Here is a 20,971-nt window from a genome sequence, read left to right on the forward strand (position 1 = left end):
TCAAAAACCTTGTGCAAGGTCTCAGAGCCAGGACTCCCAAGTGCTTCTTACCCCACCCTACTTCAAGACTAAGAGACGATGAAGCCGGTTCCTCCCAATGGGAGACTGTTATTGGGTGAGCTGGGTAGGAATCAGATTACTGGTGAGTGTGACTATCTTCTTCACTGTAATGTAAAGGAAGTGGATCCTCCCTCCAATGCCAGCAGGAAGATCACCTCCAGCATGGGGGATCCCAGCTTCCCAGCAAAAGCTATCTTGATTTCCTTGCTTCTTTAACACTTGATAATTCATCTCACAGGATCACAAACCCTGACAAACCTTGAGGCTAATGTAGCAAGAAAGATCCATTTCACCTTGAGGGTTGGGAACAGACAGCACTAGCATCCCTCTCCACTGCCAAGGACCATCCGAGGAGGTGATTCCTTACCAGCAGTTCCCCAGGAGCCCCTGCAGGATGTCAGAGGGCCGGGGTGTCCGAAACACTGACCAACCGACTGTCTGGTCCTTGAAAATGCTACAGTTGATTTCGTGAGGTCGTAACCACTGCTTTACCCGCTGCTGGACACTGTCCCCTTCAGGGAAGCCCACAGACTCAGGACCAGGGGGGAAGCTGTCATCCACAAAGTTCACTTTGTTCTAAGAAGAAAAAACAAAACAAAACCCAAACTACCCTCAGGGGCTAGCAGTATTAGGTACCAGAATCCACAGTAAGACCTGACGCTAGGTGTCATGTCCTGGGAAGCAAAGCAGCCTCTGCCCAACAGTATCTTGAATTTATCTCCTCTTTTGTCTAGGTAGTATCTCAGCCCTGGGATACTGGGAGGGGGATTAAGGAAGGTGGGACAGAGAGGAAGCAGGCATCCCCCCTCAGAGCTTATGCATGTCCTGAGGAGGTTGCCATCACTTACCACTTGAGAAGCAGTCAGTAGGAACTTTGAAACAAAAAAATGGCTGCGGGATGGTTCAAAACAATAATTGCTCGTATTTATACAGCTTTATACTTTCCAAAGCAGTGTCATACCCACAATCCCACCTAAGTGCAACAATACTACAAGTAATAATTTTCTATTTTTCAGATGTAGAACTAAGATGCAGAAATATTAAATGACTAGCCTGAAGTTACTATGCTACTTGTTAAGTTCTTATCTCAGGTACAAAGTAATCTTGGAGGTATTCCAGCAGGCCTTGCCCTAAACTAATTTTCCTTACATGGCAAGTCACATCTCCATTTCATAGAGGGAATATTGGGAGAGAAAGACTTTGATATTCAACATTGGTTCTTGGTATTCTTTTCTCCCAACCTATCTAAACCACTTCCTCTCCTCACCTCTCTCAGCCTTTCCCCAAGGCCTTATATTTCCCTGAAAATATTGAGGCCATCCTTCCTAAAGCTCACTTTTCTCCTTAAGTCTATACTTCAGATCACTTTTTTTTCCAGATCACTTCTACATCAACTCTCACTCTCTCCCCCTTTGCTCCAACGTTGGAGGAAAAAGTGACCCTTTTCTTTGCAAATACCAACTCTTCCACTCTATGCCCTCGCTCCTATACCCCTACAGCTCCTCCCTGAGCTGACAAGCTCACAAATAGACAACTTCAGTCAATCATCCACTTTCTCATTAATTTTCAGTCTCTCCTTATCCACTGACTCCTTCCCTGCTGCTTATACACATGCTCCAATCTCCTTCATCCTTAAAAAAACAACAACAACAAAGAAAACAACTCGTTCCTACCATCTCTTTAAGCTACTGTCCTGAAGACCTCTCCTTCCTTAGACAAAGCAGGAAGTTGGAAGAAGGCAGCAGCAGTGGAGCTGGAGCAGAAGATGCCTTATAGGAGCGTTTTCTAGAACAGACCTTCTAGAAACAACTGCCTATCCTCATTACCTTCACTTTCTTACCTTCCACAAACTTAACTCTTTGCAATCTGTCTTCCTACACCATGCAACTGAAACTGCTCCCTCCAAGGTTAAAAATGATCCCTTAATTGCCAAATCCAATGACCTCTTGTCAGTCTTCTTACCTCTTGACCTTCCTGAAGCATCTGATACTGTTGACTGCGTCCTATCCCTGAATACTCTCCTCTTCCTGGGTTTTTATGACACTTCTAGTGATCTCAACAGCTACCATGGGTTCAACTATCATCTCTATGCAAGTGACTGCCAGATTGATCGATCGATCGATCTATCTATCTGTCTGTCTGTCTATCTGTCTGTCTAACCTGCCACAGTTTCTCCCAAGCTTTAGTCCCATATCACCAAATACCTGATGGATATCTTCAATTGATCTTCCATAGTCTTTGCAACATATCCAAAACTAACTTCATTTCCTACCTTCCCTCCCACCACCATGATTTCCCCTCTTTCTAATTTTCCCATATCCTTAAGAAGTTTCAGTGACTCCTTCCTCTAGGATAAAATGCAGAAGTGCTCTGCTTAGTTTTTAAAGCCATTCAATCTGGCACCAACCTATTTTCCCAGGCTCATTTCACCTGACTTTCATTCAGGCCTGTTCCTCAATGCTACAGATTCTACTCCCCATCACGTATGCCAAGCACCAAGTAGGAGGCCTGGGCAAAAGAATGGAAGTCAGAAAGATAAGTATGGGATGGGGACGGGGACAGGGACAGGGACAGGAATGGGACCTGTGATTTTACTGACAAGGAAACCCTCAGGGTAGGCCAGCAATTTCTCTGCAAACTCTATTTTTAAAAGGGCACTGAGAGGTTAAGTGATTTGTTTGGGTCACACAGCCAGTAGCTGCCAGAAGTACGACTCGAACCATGTGTTTCGTGGCTCCAAGGCCAGCTCTCTATCCTTTATGCCGCAACACCATAAGCCAAAAAATTAGAATTTGGACACAAGTGATCAGATGAAGATGAGTTCTCCTTATAGCTGCAAATGTGTGACTCAAGGGGTGATCAGTGCAAAGACGGGAGTCTGAAATCAAATGGCAGGCAGAGAAAGGAAGATAGTATTTCTGGATGACATCCAAATGAAAATTTCCAAATCTGTCACTACGAAAATAGTTTCATTTCCTGTGGCTTGACCAGCCACAGTTAACAGCCTGCTAGGGGAATGACAATTGTTAAGGTCACATCCTACTTTCCTACCCTGAGCTAGGGGACTTCAACTATAGGCTGCTTCCTACTGACAAGGAAGAAGGGGTCCCTGGGCCGCGCTCCATCCTACCCACTTGTCCCCTAATCTTCTGGCTTCCAAGGAAGCTTCTCCTTCAAAGAACTCAGGGGTAAGGGTCACAGATTCAAAATCCTTAGAAGGACCTTTTAAAGTAATTTAACATCACTGGCCTTTTAGCAAAGCCATACTTAAAAGAGATGAAAATCATTCTTGTTTTGTATAGATTTGCAGAGGGACTTACATACTTTTCTTTGGTCTTTGGTTCCAGCAGCTACCAACTCTGACTGTGAGGACATTCTTCCCTTTGCTGCCTGATGTTCTTCAAAGAGAACTCTCTGAGATGACAGGGGTTGGCTGCTCCCTGGTGAAAGCTGATTCATAACGTTAGAATAATACCCTTAGCTTTGCTGAGTCTTCCCTCATCCAGAGGGGAGCAAGGCTGCAGCAGGGATGATGACTGCTCTACTGGGAGAGGCAGAGAAAAGTATAAGATTCAGGGCTTAAAGAGGCTTTGCTTGCCCTGGGGAATTTGGTCTGAACTCTACCTACCCTTGGTTAACCTGCCTCTTCAACCTTTAGTGCAAAGAACAAGGACAAAGTGCCTGAGAGCATGGAATAGGGAAAGGGATAAAGTAAAATCTAGACTTGGGAAGTCATCTAGACTATCCCTCAAACTTAAGGCAAAAGCCCTCTGAAAACATCTCAAGCAAGCTGTCTGCCCTGAACATTTCCTGGAATCACCGCAACCTTCCTTACGAATATATTCTGGTGTCTGCCTCTTCATAACAATGTTTTTAATGTTTAATTCTAATCCCTACACTACCACAATCTAAACCTGTCCTCTTATTCTGTCCTCGGGCAAGAAAAAAAAGCTTGCCTATAAAACTAGATACACTCAAAAAACTTACTTAAAATCATCAAATCTTAGAGTTGTAAGACGACATGGAAGGTCATCTTGACCAAATAAGGAAGCCCTGCTAAATTGTCTCCTGAAAGCTGTCATCAGGCCTCTGTCTGAATACCTCCAGACACAGGGAACTTACTATTCTCCTCCCAAGGCAGGCCATACTATTTTTGGACATAATTCCAAGTTCTTCCTTAGAATAAGCAAAAGACTACTTCTTGTTCTAACTGCAGCTCTAGTTCTGCCCTTCAGAGGAAAGCAGAGCAAGTCATATCCTTGTGACAATAGATATCAAATATGTAGAGCACTTTGTGGGGCTGTGCCCATCCCTAGCATCCACTTCTTTGCCTACCTCTCATGTGGAATCCCTCAATTCCTTCAAGGATCAGGTCAGGGGCCACCTTCTGGCTCTCAGATCCTCCAAGTGATTAGTGCTCTCTCCCTCCTCAGATCACTTTATGAGCAGAGGGAAGTTCCCTGAGGGCAAGGGTCATCCTATTTGTTCTTGTATCCCCACTGCAGAGTACAGTGCCTTGGCACATAGGAACGCTTACATTTTTTTTCAGTTAACATATACTTACTTTTCTCCCTCCCTTGCTAAACTGAATTGCAATTCATAAAGTGTGATAAACACGTGGGCTATTATAATAACTTTTCAGATATTTGAAGACAAAGATTCCACCTCCCACTCACTCAGGCCACCCTACCATGTTGCCTGTCTCTGCTGCTCTGAATCTCCCTATCTGGACCAGCATCTTCCATGTGGACCTGGACATAACACCCTGACCCTCCAGAATCCATGTCCCCAGTCCCTAAGGAAATGACCCATTCATCTCTGGAGTTCTAACCCAGGTGGCTGGTGAAAAATGTGAGCAGGCCCTTTCAGCCAATTATATTTCATGGCTGGCTCTGGATACTAGCCCGCATTTTATCTTCAATCCCATTCAGCCACACAGAGCGGCCCCGTCACCACGTATGCATCGTCCTACCACTCCCCTCCCCACCTTCTACTTCCGGCTCTGGGAACAGTAATTAAATCAATAGTACCATTATTTTGTCACATAAATAAACTGACCATCTCCGAGCATTCCCAAGATCGAAACTCCCTTCCCTGGCCACTGCTCCTCCACATACGCTGTCTTCCCCAGTAGAATGTGAGCTCTGTATCCCCAGCACTTAGCCTAACGGCTAGAATATTTTGTTGCTGTTGAGTTGTTTCAGTCGTGTCCAGCTCTCCATGACCCCATTTGGGGATTTCTTGGAAAAGATGCCAGAGTGGTTTGCCATTTCCTTCTCTAGCTCATTTTGCAGATGAGGAAACTGAGGCACACAGGGTTAAGTGACTTGCCCAGTACATGTCTGAGGCCAGATTTGAACTCAGGTCTTCCTAATTCCAGGCCTATTGCTCTATCCGCTGCACCACCTAGCTGCCCTGGCTAGGATATATTAAGTGCCTAATAAATGCTTTTTCATTAGCTCATCTACTGCTTGAATATTCAAATACTCTCAATAACTGAAACGTGTCATATGGTCCAGATAGGGAAAAAGATTCAGTTATAGTCCCTTTCAATTCAATTTGGCAACTATTCATTATATACTTACTATGTGCCAGGCACTAAGCTAGATCCTGGGGATAGAGACAAAAACAGGAAGGAGCTTATATTCTCCTGGGAGGATGGAACACATGAAAACATTCAGCTGGTGGTGCAGAGGAGAGATCTCAGGGCCTGGAATCCAGAAGACCTGAGTTCAAATCCGACCTCAGATGCTTACTAGCTGTGTGATCCCGGGCAGATCACTTACCCTCTGTGTGCCTCAGTTTCCCCATCTGTAAATGAGAACAGTAATAGCACCTACTTCCCATGTGGTTGTGAGGATAAAATGAGATCATCAGAGGGCACTCTGCAAATCTGGCAGTGATACCTAAATGTTAGGTATGTACAAACACTGTTGCTCCATTCCTCCTGCCCTTGAGAGTCTGCCTATGAGGTCAATCTGCGGCTAAAGAAATCACAGGAGTCTGGAAGCTGGATTTGGGCTGATTTAGGGGACGGGGACATCGCTTGACTGTCCCTTATTGCCAACACACTAGGAGGAACTTGGCACTGAAAAGCAAACCTTCGAGTCTGTGTTCGTCATTTATTTTTTCAACGTTGCAAGGAAATGTCTCTCTCTTTCTCAGACTTTCCAGACTCCCTCTGGGGTCTGCAGGAGCTAAAGAGTTTCTCATCTCAAACAGTGACACATACATCCAAGTGAGCGTGTGTGTGTGTGAGCAAACACAGGTACCTGCCCCTCCCAAACATTTCCCAAGCCTCATCTCTTCTAAAGAAGCTTCTTTAGGGACTGGAAAGAAAGTGTTTCTTATACCATGAGGACTTCAGGGACTGTCTTCTTTTTTCTGTTTTCAGTTTCAGTTTTATGGGTCAGTGCCAGGTTCGCTGTGTCTCACACTGGGCCCATTAGGATCATGCTGGTGGATTCTAAGTAAGCCCTTGTCTCTAGAAGGCCCCAAAAGGCTAATGGCTCAGTACAAAGGCAACAGTTACTGTTCCGCTTAAGAACAGTGCCATCAATAAAGACTCATTACTGGATCCTTCACTTTTTTGTCTCTTTACAAAGGTGTAAACAGTCATTAACATTAAAGTGCCTGCCACCTGTGAAGTATAGTGCTTAGTGCATTGGAAATGAACCAGAGACCCTAAAATTTTATCTGGTTTGGGGCAAAACTATGCTCAGAATAAAAATGGGCACTATGAATGGTTTCAGCCCTTAGGACTAAAGTATATTTCTTCAAGTTATATATGCTCAATGCCACCTCCTGCTATAACCCAGGAAGGCGGGAACTTGGCAGACTACTGGATGCTTTCAACCTCAAGGTTATTGTTAACATTATATCCCCTGCTGGGGCGGGGGGAGGAGAGAAACAAAAACAAAGCACTTCAGCATACCATAACCACAGATTTGGTCATCCTGCCCTCTCATACAGAGTAACTAAGAGAATGCTGGTCAGTCCTTAACGTAGGCTTCTAGACTTAGAGCTCAAAGAGAACAGCGAGACCATTTAACCCAACTCTCTCCATTTAGAGATGGAGGCCCAGAGAGGTTAAGTCACACTGGTAGGAATGGTGACAAGTTATGATCCCAGATGGGTCCAAACCAGCCCTTGTTCTGTGATACCACACTGTTTTGTCACACTGCAACCCAATCTGGCATGTGGCTGCCTTCACAGAGAGCTAGATGGCATTTATTTTATGTAAAAAAGGGACTAGAGCAGGAGATGACGGTCACTAGAACTTTAGCTGATGCTTTGGGGCAGGGGTCTCCAAACTGGTTGACTGTATACTAACAATAAAAAATTTTTAGTACAAACTCCCAATGTGTATATTTAATTGTTTATAAATTACAGACATATACTACTGTTCTGGTAATTATGTACATATAAAACTTTAAAAATAGAAATTATAAAAGGATGGCATACATATGAAATAAGATGATTCTGGAGTTAATAGGGAGCCACTAGAGTTTAATGAGGCAGCTAGGTGTTGCAGGGCATAGAGTGCCCAGCCTGGAGTCAGGATGACCTGAGTTGTAATTGGGCCTCAGACACTTACTAGCTGTTATGATCCTGGGCAAGTCACTTAACTCTGCCTCAGTTTCTCATCTGTAAAATGAGCTGCTGGAGAAGGAAATGGCAAACCACTCCACTGCCTTTGCCCAAATGGGGTCAGGAAGAGTCAAACAGGACTGAAACAACTCAACAACAAATAGAATTTAAGGAGTAGGGGAAAGACAGACTTGTGTTTTAGGAAAACCACTGTGAAAGGAAGAGACTCGAGGCAGGAGGAACAATTAGGAAGCTCTTGCAATAGTCCATATGAGAAGTGATGAGGCCTGAACTGGAACCATGGCTGTGTGAGTGCAGAAAAGAGGATGGACGTAGAAGATGCCATGAAAGCTGAAATGACAGGATTTGGCAACTGATCACATGTAAGATATGAAGGAGACTGAGGAATTGAAGATGGCACCTCGAGAACCTGGGTGCCTACAAGGATGGCAGTGTCCTCTATAGAAATAGAGAAGTCAGGAAGAAAAATTTAAAGATAATGTAGTAAGAACTGCAATGTCTACTGTAACACATCCATGTCTGCTTATCCTTATCCTGGGAGGCCGGTGGGGAAGGATTTTCTTAATGGCACCTGAACAGCTGCTGTTGTGGTCAGACTGCAACTGTCCTGAGGGGCCAACTACTGGTTCACAAGTGGGAAGGTTGAGAACTTATATAGTGGAGGGAGGGGTGAGTGAGGAAATACAGGGGAGAAAAGAACAGGTGTGGTGGTGTTAAGAGACCCAACCACATGACTAGTTATCCAGAAGAGGTTAGAACATGACCCATCTTCCCAGCTTGTGTTTGGTTGATCAGGAACCTCTTATAGTCAGATCAGAGCCCCACAAGGGACACTAGCTAGGTGGGGGAGTGACCTCAGGGTTTAAGTTTGTGGGTCTCAGAGTTGGGATACCTATGTTCCATTTCAACCCCTGCCACTGTCTCTTCCAGAGTCAGTCACCTTCCCTCATCAGGTTTCAGGTTACTTACATGTAAAACGGGCCTTGAAACATGAGTCACCCCTAGGCTCACGGGGGTGTAATGATGAATGTGCAGCTTCCTGTCAGGATTCTGGGGGTGAACAAGGGTGGAGTATTCAGTTTCACAAGAGAGTTCCTCCAAGAGACAGAAGTCTCAAGGGAGCCATGCTGCTGAAACTCCTTGGATTAGTCTGTGTTTGTCACGTGTGGGACAATATTGGCACTTCCTGCAGGCTCTAGCAGCCACTTGTGCAGAAGGGCCTCTTGAAAATGGAGATGATGTTATTTTTTTCAGCACATCTAGAGCACTCAGTGACTGCAAAGGGCCTTAGCCCTCTTATTACTGATAATTCCTCACAACCCTCCTGTGTGTCATCAGTTGCACTCTGAAAGTGGAGAAAAGGTGAAGCACAAGGAGACCTGACCACTGGAATACAGCCCCAGAGCTGGGAGAATTAAAAGATGAGCAAGAACAAAGACTGTCAATCTCCCCACTTTAAATGGAACTCAAATATTCTTGTGTAAGTCTGGTGAAGACTTTCCGAGTTCTCCTCATAACATTATTTCAATAACTGAGTGAATCTGGGTGGCCCCCACACTTCAAGACTGTTAATGGGATCTAGAGTGAAATTATTATTTTCTGTCATATTAATAACCAATTATTAAATTAGGATTAAGGCTTTTCCCCTTTATTTCCTCATTCAGGGACCAGCCCCTGTAGGCCAGTCGGTCTGAAGGACATTGCTGATAGAAGACACTGCCCAAATCCCCTGGGTACAAGCTCCGCAAATCTTGAGTGTGAACCCACCCTACTAGGAGCCGTAACAACTATTTAGAGTGTAAACAGAAGCTAATCTAGGTGAATTCTTGTCCTTAGGAAATAAACTCACGTCACTATCCCCCCTCCACTGGAAGTTCACTCAGCTTAAGTAGGAAAACACCAAACAGAGTGGTCCGGGTAGAGATAGATTCCTTTGTCCCAATTGCTGGAGACAGCAGAGTCTCAAGATCAAGCCATGTTCTCAGTAGGAGGAGCTCAAGACTTTCAGCCTACCCCCTCATTAACTGTTCACCAATCAGGGTTGATTTTCACCTGTCACCTCCTTTTCCAAAGCATTCAGTGATCTCCATGGTTTTGTCTTTGGTTACTGAAACCACAGATCATCAATTTAGTGATTACGAGCTAGCCTAATTAATAAGATTATTAATTACCCAGGGTTTTTCATTTGTCTCAAGAGCTAGACAAAACTTTAGAGATTATCTAGTTCAACCCTCCACAATTTAGGAAATGGAGGCCCAGAAAAGTAAAGTGGCTTGTTTTAGGTTGTGAGGGGCGGCAGTAATATAGTAATATATTAAGGAGCAGAACAGGGTCTGAACCCAGATTCTGTAGCTCCAGCAACGCTGGTGCTCTTCCTTAGTCTTTGTTGAAAGGATATCTGGTAAGCCCTTTTCAGGTACCGAATATCTGTCCCCAACTTCCCACTACCACTTACTTGAACCTGTGCTCTACCTGGACAAACCTTTAATAAAGGTTTGACTTTTATCACCCATAGCAGAGGTACAAGGAAATGGTTTAACACAGACATGCAATCTAGTTTCCAACCCCACCACTCAATTGAAACCACTTTTACCAAGGTTACCAAGGTTCTTTTACATGTCAAATCCAATGACAATTCTTCTCTGTCCTCATCTTTCTTTAACGTCCTGTAGCATTTGACATTGCTGACTATACCTTCCTCCTGAATAGCCTCTCTGGGTTTTTGTGATACTTTTGTGACATTTCTCCAGTGGTTCTCCTCCTACCTGACTGACTGCTCCTCTTCCAGCCTTCTTCGGGCCCCTCCTGATTAAGGCTTTCCCAAGTCTCTGTCCTGGGCATTCTTCTCTCTATATATCCTCTTTCTTGGTGAGCTCATCAGCTCTCGTGGATTCAATTATCACCTCCATGCAGATGACTCCCCAAACCAGCCCTAATTTCACTTCTGAACTTCAGTCCTAAATTACCAGTTGCCTGTTGGACATCTACATCTGAATATCACAAAGGCATCTCAAATGCAGCAGGTCTAAAACTAAACTTGATTCTATTCATCCCAACCTTGGAATCACCTCTGGTTCTTCCTTCAATCTCATAGCCTGTATCCAAGCAGTTGTCAAGTCTTAACGATCCACCTCCATGACATCTCTCACCTATCTTCCCCTTCTCTCCACTCAGCTTGTCTTCACCCAGGCAAAGCTTGGACTACTGCATTGGCCAACTGCCTGACCTCTTTGCATCTAGCCTTATCTTTCTCCACTCAATCCTCTACCCAGCTGCCAAATCAATACTCCAAAATCATAAATAGTGCCATTTCATCTTCCCTATGCAAAAATATTCAATGGTTCCTTATTATCTCTAGTACACCATACACATTTCTTAGCCTGGCATTTAAAGCCTTTCATAATCTGGCACCCAACTACCAATTCCAGTTTTATGCCATACGATTCTTCTTTATGGGGCAGCTATGTGGTGCAGCAGATAGAGTGCTGGGCCTGGAGTCAGGAAGATCTGAGTTCAAATCCGGCCTCAGAAACTTACAAGCCGTGTGACTATGGGCAAGTCACTTTATCTCTGTTTTCCTTAGTTGTAAAATGGGACACATAATAGCACCTGCCGCGCTGGGTTGTTGTCAGTGTCAAAGGAGACATCACTGTAAAGCACTTAGCACAGCGCCTGGCACACAGGAAGCGCTGTATGTCACTATCACCGCCATCACTAATATTATCAGTCTGCTCTCCATCTAGTCAAACAGGCCGGCAAGGTATTCCCTAATCTACATAAGCCTGTTTCTTGCCTCCATTCCCTTTGCAGCAGTGGCTCCCCACATCTGGAATGTCCTGCTTCCTTTCCTCTCGCCTCTTAAACAATCCCAAGCACAGACTAGGTGCCACCACCCAGATAAAGCTTAAAAAAATTTTTTTTTCTCTTATCTGGGACATTTTATTGTCATTCACATAGCGCAAGATCACAAACAAACAGGAGCTCCTTCGTTTCTTTCCCCCAACAAGGACTGCTATCGTGGGCATTATTCTGTGGTTCTTTTCCCAGTTGATCGTTGGAAGCTGCAGGACCCTGGAAAGCCGCCCTTCAGCCAGGGTGGATAGCATAGTTATAGCTAACTCTTCTGTCTCTGACTCCCTGAATGACCTCGGGTGAGTCACTTCCTTTCTCTGGTCCTTAATTTTCTCATCTGGGATGTAGATATCCATAGGCAAAATGAAGTCTCATCCTCTCAGAGCAGAGTACAAGCTCTTAAGAACCCAATCCCTCTTCAACCTTGGTTATTAGCACAATCTCCTCTTCTGAAATTAATCTGTATAAGTATAGCATCTCCTGCAGAAAATAAGTTCCTTGAAAGGAGAATAGGGACTGTATCATTTTTGTCTTTTTATGCTCAAGTGTTTAGCACAACTTGAATACAGTAGGCATCTAATAAATGTTTACTGGCCTCTGAGGTGATTAGCACTTGTATCCCCTCCTACATGCCTCTTCTGTCCTTCCACCTTCCCCTTTCCCAGTCTCCTCCTTTCCTTTCCTCTTCTCTCTCGGAATCTTTGTGTCTCCTGCTTCTCTGCTGTTTCCCTCTGCTCTCTCTCTTTTCCTGCCTAGGACATCCTCATTGCACTGGTCCCCATGGGTATGGCTTAGCCTCACTAGAGGTTCTCAGAGCTAAAGGGGCTGCTGCACCCTGGGCCAATGCCCTGCTAGTATCCTGGAAGTGCAATGTCATGCCCAGAATCATCCCAATGATTCCAATAATCCAATATGATTCCAATAAGATTGAGCAAACAGCAAACACTGAGACACGAGAAGCTGAGAAATCCTTTAGGCATCTCCTCACCACCAGCTAGCCATTACAAACCATTCCCTATCCTCCTTGTTCCACTGATTGAGGTAAAGATCTCCTCTCCACTACAGAGCAGAATAAGTGAAGGCCTTTATTACTGCCCTTCCAATTCCCAAAGCAAGGACACATGCCACAGGAGCAGCTGCCTGGGAGCAGAGGAAAGGGTGCCTCGGCAAAAGTCGAACTGGTAATGGTAGAATCCTCTTTCAATAGGTTCTTTGGAGGATGGGAGAATCGTTCCATAGATGGGCCCTTTACGTGCCCAGCATTTCATGCCTGGCATTACGGCTGAGCGATGAACCTCAAAGTCTAGGTGATTTTGCCACACTTGGGTCATCAATATTCTGTAGCTTGATGAGTTCTGGCTTCCCCACACTCTCAAGCAAAACCTACCATCCACTTTCTCCTGAGAAGAACAGAATCTCAGATGTGGTATTCCAAAGAAACACAATTTCAAAGCTGGAAGGGACTCAGCAGGCAATCTAGTTCAAACTGTGTCTGAACATGAATCCTCTGTACAACATACATGGTAAGTGGCCATCTGATCTTTGTTTGAACACCTCTAATGAGGGGGAACCCACAACCTCCCAAAACAGCCTGTTCCATTTTATAACAGGTTTAATTGTTGGGAAAGTTTACCTCACATCAAGCCTAAATTTGCCCCTTGGTAACTTTCAACTAATGCTCCTAATTCTGCCTTCTGGGGCCAAGCAGAACACATTTAATACCTTTTCTACATCACAGCCCTTCCTTCTGACACTTGAAGACAGCTATCCTATCCCTAGCTAAGTCTTCTCTTTTCTCAAGTCCTTCAGTGGATTCTTGTACAGCAGGGTACCTAGGCTGCTTACCAGCATGGTCCATCTCTTCTGGACATTCTCCAGGGTGTATCAATACTCTTTCTCAAATGGGATACTGTATTGGGAATTAAGATGGGCTCTTAGCATTTATTCAACCAAGTGCCCTGGAAGAGTTTGGCCTTTGTTTCCTTGATTAAATTAGGAGTCTTCGATGACCTTCCTGCCTCAAGGGAAAGCCTAGTTTACATGGGTCTGAGTGAGAAGTTTGTGACATCAGAGGCTTTTAGACCACATGGGTTTAAGTCACATTTTTGTGATGATTTTAGGTCATGTGGATGAGTCGCATGTGTGACTCACCTTTGACCCTGAACAAGATATATAAAACCAGAGGTTGGCTTTCTTTTTTCGGAGCTCTGAGCTGCAGCAGTAGTGATGCATGACTCTGAGCCAGCCATTGTTGAGCTCCCAGCTGAACTCAGATGTTGTTAACTATGAATTGTATTTGGTCTGTTTATAAATGTATGTTTGTAATTTGTTTGTATTTGCTCTGAAGCTCAGGGTGCTGGCTTTTTCCCCTGAACTAAGTGAATGATATTTGTATACTGGATTAAAGCAAGACTGTTAACCCCTTAACATTGCTTTCCTTAGTAAAGCAGATGTTTTACACCCCCACAGCAACTGCTAGCCAAAATGTTACAACAGGTATATAGAACTTAGCACAATGCACCAGATATAGTCAGACCAGAGAGGTATACAGCAGAATCATCACCTCCCCAGTGATCACTCCTCCTCAATGCAGTCTAAGATTGCATTCACTTTTTCTGGATGTTTTATACACTGTAGACTTAAATCAAACTTATAGTTAACTAACTCCGATTTTTCTAAATGGACTATTTTCTAGCCAAGCCTTCCCATCTTGTACTTGCAAAGTTGCTTTTTTTGAACCTAAGTGTAACACTGTATATTTACTGCTATTAATTTAAATTAGTTGACATTTATATAGCGCTTTAAGGTGCACAAAGCAATTTATATACTTATTTGACCTTCACAACAACCCCTATGAGAGGTGCTATTATTATTATTTCTATTTACAGAAGAGGAAACTGAGGCTGACTTGCTCAAGGTCAAGGACTTGCCTGAGGTCACACAGCACAGTTAAGTATCTGAGGCAGGATCTGAAGCCTGGTCTCTGGGACTCCTCCAAGTCAAACACTTCTTCCACTTTCAAGCTGCTTTTATTCTACCATGCTCTAGTCTAAGAAGCTCTTTTGGATTCTGACTACTACCATCCAGTATGTGATAGCTTTCCCTCCTAGCTTTGAATTATTGTACACATTTTATAAACATGCCAAATGGAATCCCTTTATCCAAATCAGTGATAAACATTTTCAACTGCAGGCCAACCATAAATCCTTGAGGCACTTCACCAGAGACCCCCTTTTCAAAATGACATTTGGTTCAATCCTTTAGTCAATTCTAAATCTCCCTAATGGTACTATCATCTAACCCACATTTCTCCAGCCTTTTCCCTGGAGTCTGTGCCAAATTCTTTGCTAAGTCCAGTGTAGTAACCTTGTTTAAAAAAAAAAGTAAAGGAGACGTCTGGCACGGAATCTGTCCTTGATGAAGCTACGGTGACTTAGGAATTACCATTTACTTTTCCATAAGTTCCCTAACCATCCCCTCAATAAAATATACTAGAATTGTGTCAGGAATTAAAGTCAGTCTCAATAACCTATAGTTTGCAGACAGATCTCTTTCTTCCTTTTTTTTTTCTTTTTTTTTTTTTAAATTGGGCTATCATGTGCCTTCCTTCAGTCCTGTAGTAATTCCCTCTCATGATCTTTTCAAGATGGAGTCACTGATCACATCCTCCAGTTTTTTTCATCCCCTGAGATACAGTTCCTTTGGGCCTTAATCTATACTTATTTTGGGGTCAATTTCCTATTAGCCATCTTTGTTTTAACCTTTCCAGTCCAAAGATCATCATCCCTGGCATAGAATACATAAGGAAAGCAAGAGGTGAAAAAGTCTGCCTTTTTTCTGCTATCATAATCTCATCTTATTGAGCCACAATCTCTCTCTTTGATTTTCCTCTTTTCTCCAACACAGTTTTAAAACAAAACAAGAACAAACCTACCTTTTGTCAAAGTTGAGCCCATTCCAGGCCTCATTTCAAGTCAGCCATGAATGCCCAAGATGCGCAAGAGCCAAGTTAGGTTGGTCTTGAGTCAGGAGGAGAGTGAAACTGCCCATATGCACAGGGTTCATAAGTCCAGTTATCTCCCCAGACTCCCTTCTTAGCACAATAACAAAGTCACAAGCAGACTGAGAGGATTCTAATTGCTTTCCTGCCAGGCTTCCTAAGTGGTTTCTACCTTGGCCAAAGCCCTTCAGTCATACCAGGTGCCCATGTTCTCCCCTTGGGGCTTTGCCTGACACTGTATCCCGATTCCTCAAGTCTCTTTTTCTTGGCAATGATTTTGACTTACCAATGGGGTGGCAATATGACTAATTTGCAATTAAACCATTAAGTAGCATCAGAAAAAAAACAAATATAAAACAAAACAAAAAAGCCTTTTGATGTTTGAGCAATGGTGAGGAAAGAATAACCAGGCTTAGTGGTTCACTCTGACTCCAACAGCTATTAGTGTTAAATCCCACAACTCTTTCTGAAACAAGCCCTACCTGATGTAGTCTCTGTAATGATCAGCTTTTTAGGGAATGATGTTTAGGCTGCAGATGAGCAAAACTGCACCTGCCAAACACTGAAAGAGGCCAGTCAGGGGAGCAGGGCAGATTTCATCACTGGAGGTTCCTGTTAAACACAACTTCCCAGTGACTCTGGCAGTCAGGTCACTTCTCCAGGGATAGACCTTGGGGACTCACAGTGGACTTCACCCAGAGAACAGACCAGCCATTACACTGACATGCTCAGGGCCTAAGGGGTCAGCTGGTTTAAGCCCAGTGGAAATTAAGCAGCCAGGCTTATGAAAAATCAGTCACTGGACTTCATGAAAAACATACTCTACATCTCCCTTCTACTCCCCTTTGGTTTTGTTTCCATGGAAATGTGAGTCAGGGTATGGGGAGGGATTCTGAGCATGTGCATTACCGACAGATGCTTCTGTTCTCTTAGATTCATCCCCGTAAGAGGTGGGAGTGGTGACCAGGAGGGGGAGAGCAGAATCCAATGCAGACTCTGCAGTCAACTCTGCTGCAGCTGTATGACTTGAAAATGAATGATTGGCAGGGTTTGGCAGTTGTTACAAGGGCTGACTTTTAGGGAAATTTAAAGACTCCCACCCTGAAGGCTGAGGGTTGGCTGGCTAAAATGACCTTGAGGCCACTCCACCCTAAATTTCCTTTGCTCCCATGATGCTGTTTCTGATTCCATGTGACTGGAGATTGGCGAGATTAGGGGACTAAATCAGCTTTCCCCCAACTATCCCCAGGGAGTGAGGGAAGGAAGATATTACATGCCTGATGTGAGTTGTGGGCACCTGAAGGGAAAAGCCTCAGAGAAACTCAAAGCTTACTTTTCATACATGGAAATCAACACTGGACATTCAGTACAGATAAAAAGTAAACATGCTGCCTGTATCTATTATGAATAACATGAGAGTTTGTCTCTCAGCTTCCCTGACATGCAGAATTGCTTTGCCTTTTGGAAAGTGGCACCTGACCTAGCCCAGCACCTCAGGCCTTTCTCTGTGAAAAGCCCTGAGACAAAGGAAGAAAAGATGGGCACCTACTGAAGCTAGAATGTGGCAAAATGACAAAGGCAAAGTCCCATCCTATAGCATCAAATACCAGAGCCCAGGAAGAAATGAGAGAAGAGTAAGGAAGGTGAGGAAGGGGCAGAAGTGGCAAAGATGGAAGAAGCAAGGGCTGAGGAAGTAGTGAGGGAAGAATAAGGGGCGGAAGAAGCAAGAGAAAGAGGAGTCAGAGGAAGGAAAGAGGACACAGGAAGGACAAAGAATGGAAAAGCTTAAGTACAAGGAGGAAATAAGCAGGGTAATGTCAGAGGCAAAGCTGAAAGACTGAAATAAAAAAGGGTCCCGAGAAGGTCAGACCAAACTATGCCCTATCTCTAGGGAGACAGGAGATCTGACAGACTCTAATGGAACAAGGGGCCTGGAGTCCCCTCTGCGGAAGCTCCCCTCCCTCTGTCTAGCCCACAGCCCACTTGCTGCCCTGTCCCACCCCTGGCCATACTTGCCTCCTGGCAGAAGGTAACGATGTTTTCCCACAGAGCCTTTGCCTCGCCTTCATCAGTCTGTCTCCGTTTCTCCACATGCATGCTCTCCCTGCGAGTCAGGGGCTTGGCTCCTTTGCGCTGGGTCACATAGCCCTGTGGGGTGTGGCAGGCAGCACAGTTCTTGGCCTTCAACTCATTAAGTAGGGTGCAGGCTGGGCAGGCCCATTCAGGGAGTGGAGTGGGCTGTGAGGCAAAGAGACGGGCAGCCTTACGAGCAGAGGGGGCCCGGCTACAGCAGCAGTCCCCGGGCTTATCGGCACTGCAGTCTAGGCAGCGGGCAGCCGGCTCCCCTGCAGAGGCCCCGCTGCCATGCTCTTGGAAGCCATGCAGCTTAGAAGAGCCACAGACTTTGCACTTCTGAGCCACGGTGGGGTTCTTAAGGGTGCATCTGGCACATGACCAGGTGGTGAAGTCTGGGCTGGAGGGACTAGCAGGGGTGAACCGGACGCTGTCACCAGTCAGGTCAATGACATCATTGCCCTGTAGGACACCACAGTTTTCACACCTAGAGGTGCCTAAAGGATTATGCTGGGAGCAGGAGCTGCACCTCCATAGAGGTGGGTTGGCTTCTGCCTCCTCCTCCAGCACGCTCAGCCTCTTGGTAGATAGGATCTCTTGGAAGCGGGTGGTGGTGGGTGCTCGGACCTGCCCCTGGGGGGATCCCTTGGGGCCAGGGGTAGCTGTGGGCTGGGAAGCCTCAGGCACCGGTGGCTGTAGCTGGGGAGGTACTTCCCGGCGGCTTCTAGGGACTGGGTTGTTCTGCAGGGTAGGGGAAAAGGGACTGAATGATGGCATTTTGGGGAGCTCTTGCTCTGTAGCAGCTGGATCTTGGTTAGCTGAGGTGGAGTCAGACTCAGAGAGATCTGTGGGCAGGCTGGGTTGAGGAGTGGAAGGGGCAACATGGAAGCCAGCAGGAGTGATGACCTCAGGGACCACCAAGGCCTCTGGGGGGATCTTGGGAAGCGAGAGTTTTCGTGGGCCTCCGCAAGCAGAGCAGGAGTTGGCGACAGGAGTGTTGTGAAGGGTGCATCGCTGGCAGGCCCACCCATTCTGTGGCTCCACTTCCTCAGGGCTTTTTCCTCCTGATTCCCCGGCCTCCACCTTTAGCACGGCCTCCTCTTTGCAGCTCCCCTTGGGCTCCACTAAGATTGTGGGGGGCTTGGGGAGTACCCCATTGATGATGGGTAGTGGGGACGTCCCTGGCAGCGGGTCTGGAGTAAAGCCGCATACCTCACAGTTCTCTTTGCCCAGAAAGTTTCTGAAGGTGCAGCGGGCACAGGGCCATTTCTGCTCTTCCATACTGAGTCTCAGTATGTGGTTAAGGTCAGGTTTCTGTCGGGGGGCCTCACAGATGGAACACTGGCGTTGGCCGGCAGGGTTCAGGAAAGTGCACCGGGTACAGGACCACTCCCGGACTGCTGCCATAGAACCAGGCGAATGGGTGTGGCTGCAAAAGAAGGGACAGGTGTCATTTCCAGCGCATAAGTGTCTGGTGTGAATGCGAAGGACTTGGGTCCCCGGCCTATTGCTGCCTTCCAATCACAAGAGTCTGAGGGTTTAGGAATCCAGATGTGTCCAAGCTGTCCTAGGGCTGTATCCAACTCGATTCACGCTGTAGGAATGGGAAAGTTGAGGAGACATGATTCCCATCAAGAGGAAGAAAGGGACCAATAAGATGAAGAGACTATAGCCTTGGGGGAAGTCTGCCCTTGTGCTTTGCGGTACCAAAGGGAAACTCTAAGATCAACAAATAGAAGGTTTTTTGGGGGAGGGTGGTCAGGGAAGAGGCAGGTCATCCCAAGGACAAACCTCTTAACCATCAGAACTATGGTTCCCCAAAAGCAGAACAAGCTGCTTTGATGAGACTGTGATTTCCCTGGTCATTGGAGGTCTTTAAGAATCAATTAATTTGCAAGCATTTATTAAGTGCTTACTAGATAGCAGGATTGTTGAAAAGATGAATGATCATTTTCCAGGTATAAGGGGAGGCAAGGGAGATTACTGATTAAATTATTTCTAAGGTCCCTTCCAACTTTGTGATTAAACTGTCTGACTCTACTAAGAAACAATTCAACCACCTGCTTTCCCCCACCTCAGACACTTACTAGCTGTTTGAACACGAACAAGTCACAACCTCTCTGTGCCCTCAGTTTCATCACCTGTAAAATGAGAGAGCTGGACGTGATGGCCTCTATGGTCCTTTCCAGCTATAAATCTACAATTCTTCCACTCTTAAGAAGTCAAATAATTTTTCTAAAGCTACCAGGGGCTGAAGAGAGCTTCCATACTCTCACCTGAGGCCCAATAGCCTCCCCACATTTATAGTCATTTGCTCCTTCTCTCAGTATCCTCACTCACCTTGCCCCTGAAGAGAGTCTATGATGCCCTCACTGTGGATCCTAGGATATTTTTCTTTCTTTTTTTTTATTTATTTTTAGTTTTCAACATACCTTTCTGCAAGATTTTGAGTTAAAAATTTTCTCCCCATCTCTATCCTCCCCCCCCCCCACCCCAAGATGGCATGTGTTCTGATTGCTCCTTTCCCCAGTCTGCCCTCCCTTCTATCACCCCACTCCCCCGCCCTTACTTTCTTGTAGGACCAGATAGATTTCTATACCCCATTACCTGTGTATCTTATTTCCCAGCTGCATGTAAAAACAATTTTGAAACGTCTAGGATGTTTTTCAAGAGGTGACAAGCATAGGAAAAGGAAGGTCCTGTGACTGACTCACAGACCAAAGCATGTTGAAGAGATGAGAAGGTAAGTTTGGATAGCAATAGGCAAAGAAAGGGGGAGACATGAAAGAGTACAGCTAGAGAAACCCAAAGTGGGGGAACAAGAAAGGAAAAAGGAAAAAAAAGGGAAAAAGAGGAAGAGTCAGATGTGCCCTAGCTGCCACTGTGAGAAGCCCAGGCCAATCTGCTCCCATTCCTACACATATATTCTTGCTCCCAGGGCCAGGAGGTTTCTAACTTGGCCTTTTCCCAGCTCTTCCTTATTCAACCCTTGGCCCAAGGGACAGCTTCAAGGCTTTGACCTGGGTGAGCTGGGTGACTATGCTGTCACATTCAATCCCAGAGTCACAAAGATAACGTCAATAATTTTATGTTTATAAACTGATTTCCTCAGAACGAACCAATGAAGTAGGAAAAGCGAAAATATTTCCCCCCATTTTACAAATAAAGAAACTGAGACTCAGTGAGGTAAAATAATGTGCCCGAGGTCATTCAACAAGTAAATGGTGGAGCTAGAGCTCAAACCTAGGTCTTCTAACTCCATATTTGGTGCTCTCTGCATCCAATCATGCTGCCTTTTTTGGATCCTCCTGGTGTCCCATTCAGCCTATCTCCTCTTCCTTTCATTTTCTTTCCCTGGATCTTCCCACTGGCATG

General features: G+C 45.3%; 1 protein-coding gene across 2 annotated transcripts in view; it reads right to left on the bottom strand.

Annotated features, from left to right (window-relative positions):
- The window catches only part of CAPN15 (calpain 15), a 95,945-nt gene that overhangs the window by 13,883 nt on the left and 61,091 nt on the right, over positions 1-20,971 (bottom strand). For both annotated transcript variants that reach the window (XM_036738439.1, XM_036738440.1), the window contains exons 2-3: positions 17,540-19,025; positions 428-636 (exon numbers count right to left, since the gene is read on the bottom strand). In XM_036738439.1, coding sequence (XP_036594334.1) covers positions 428-636; positions 17,540-19,003 — 1,673 coding nt within the window. In that variant the 5' untranslated portion in view covers positions 19,004-19,025. The remainder of the gene's footprint in view (positions 1-427; positions 637-17,539; positions 19,026-20,971) is intronic.

Source organism: Trichosurus vulpecula, chromosome 9, assembly GCF_011100635.1.
Source record: "Trichosurus vulpecula isolate mTriVul1 chromosome 9, mTriVul1.pri, whole genome shotgun sequence".
Taxonomy (NCBI): Eukaryota; Metazoa; Chordata; class Mammalia; order Diprotodontia; family Phalangeridae; genus Trichosurus; species Trichosurus vulpecula.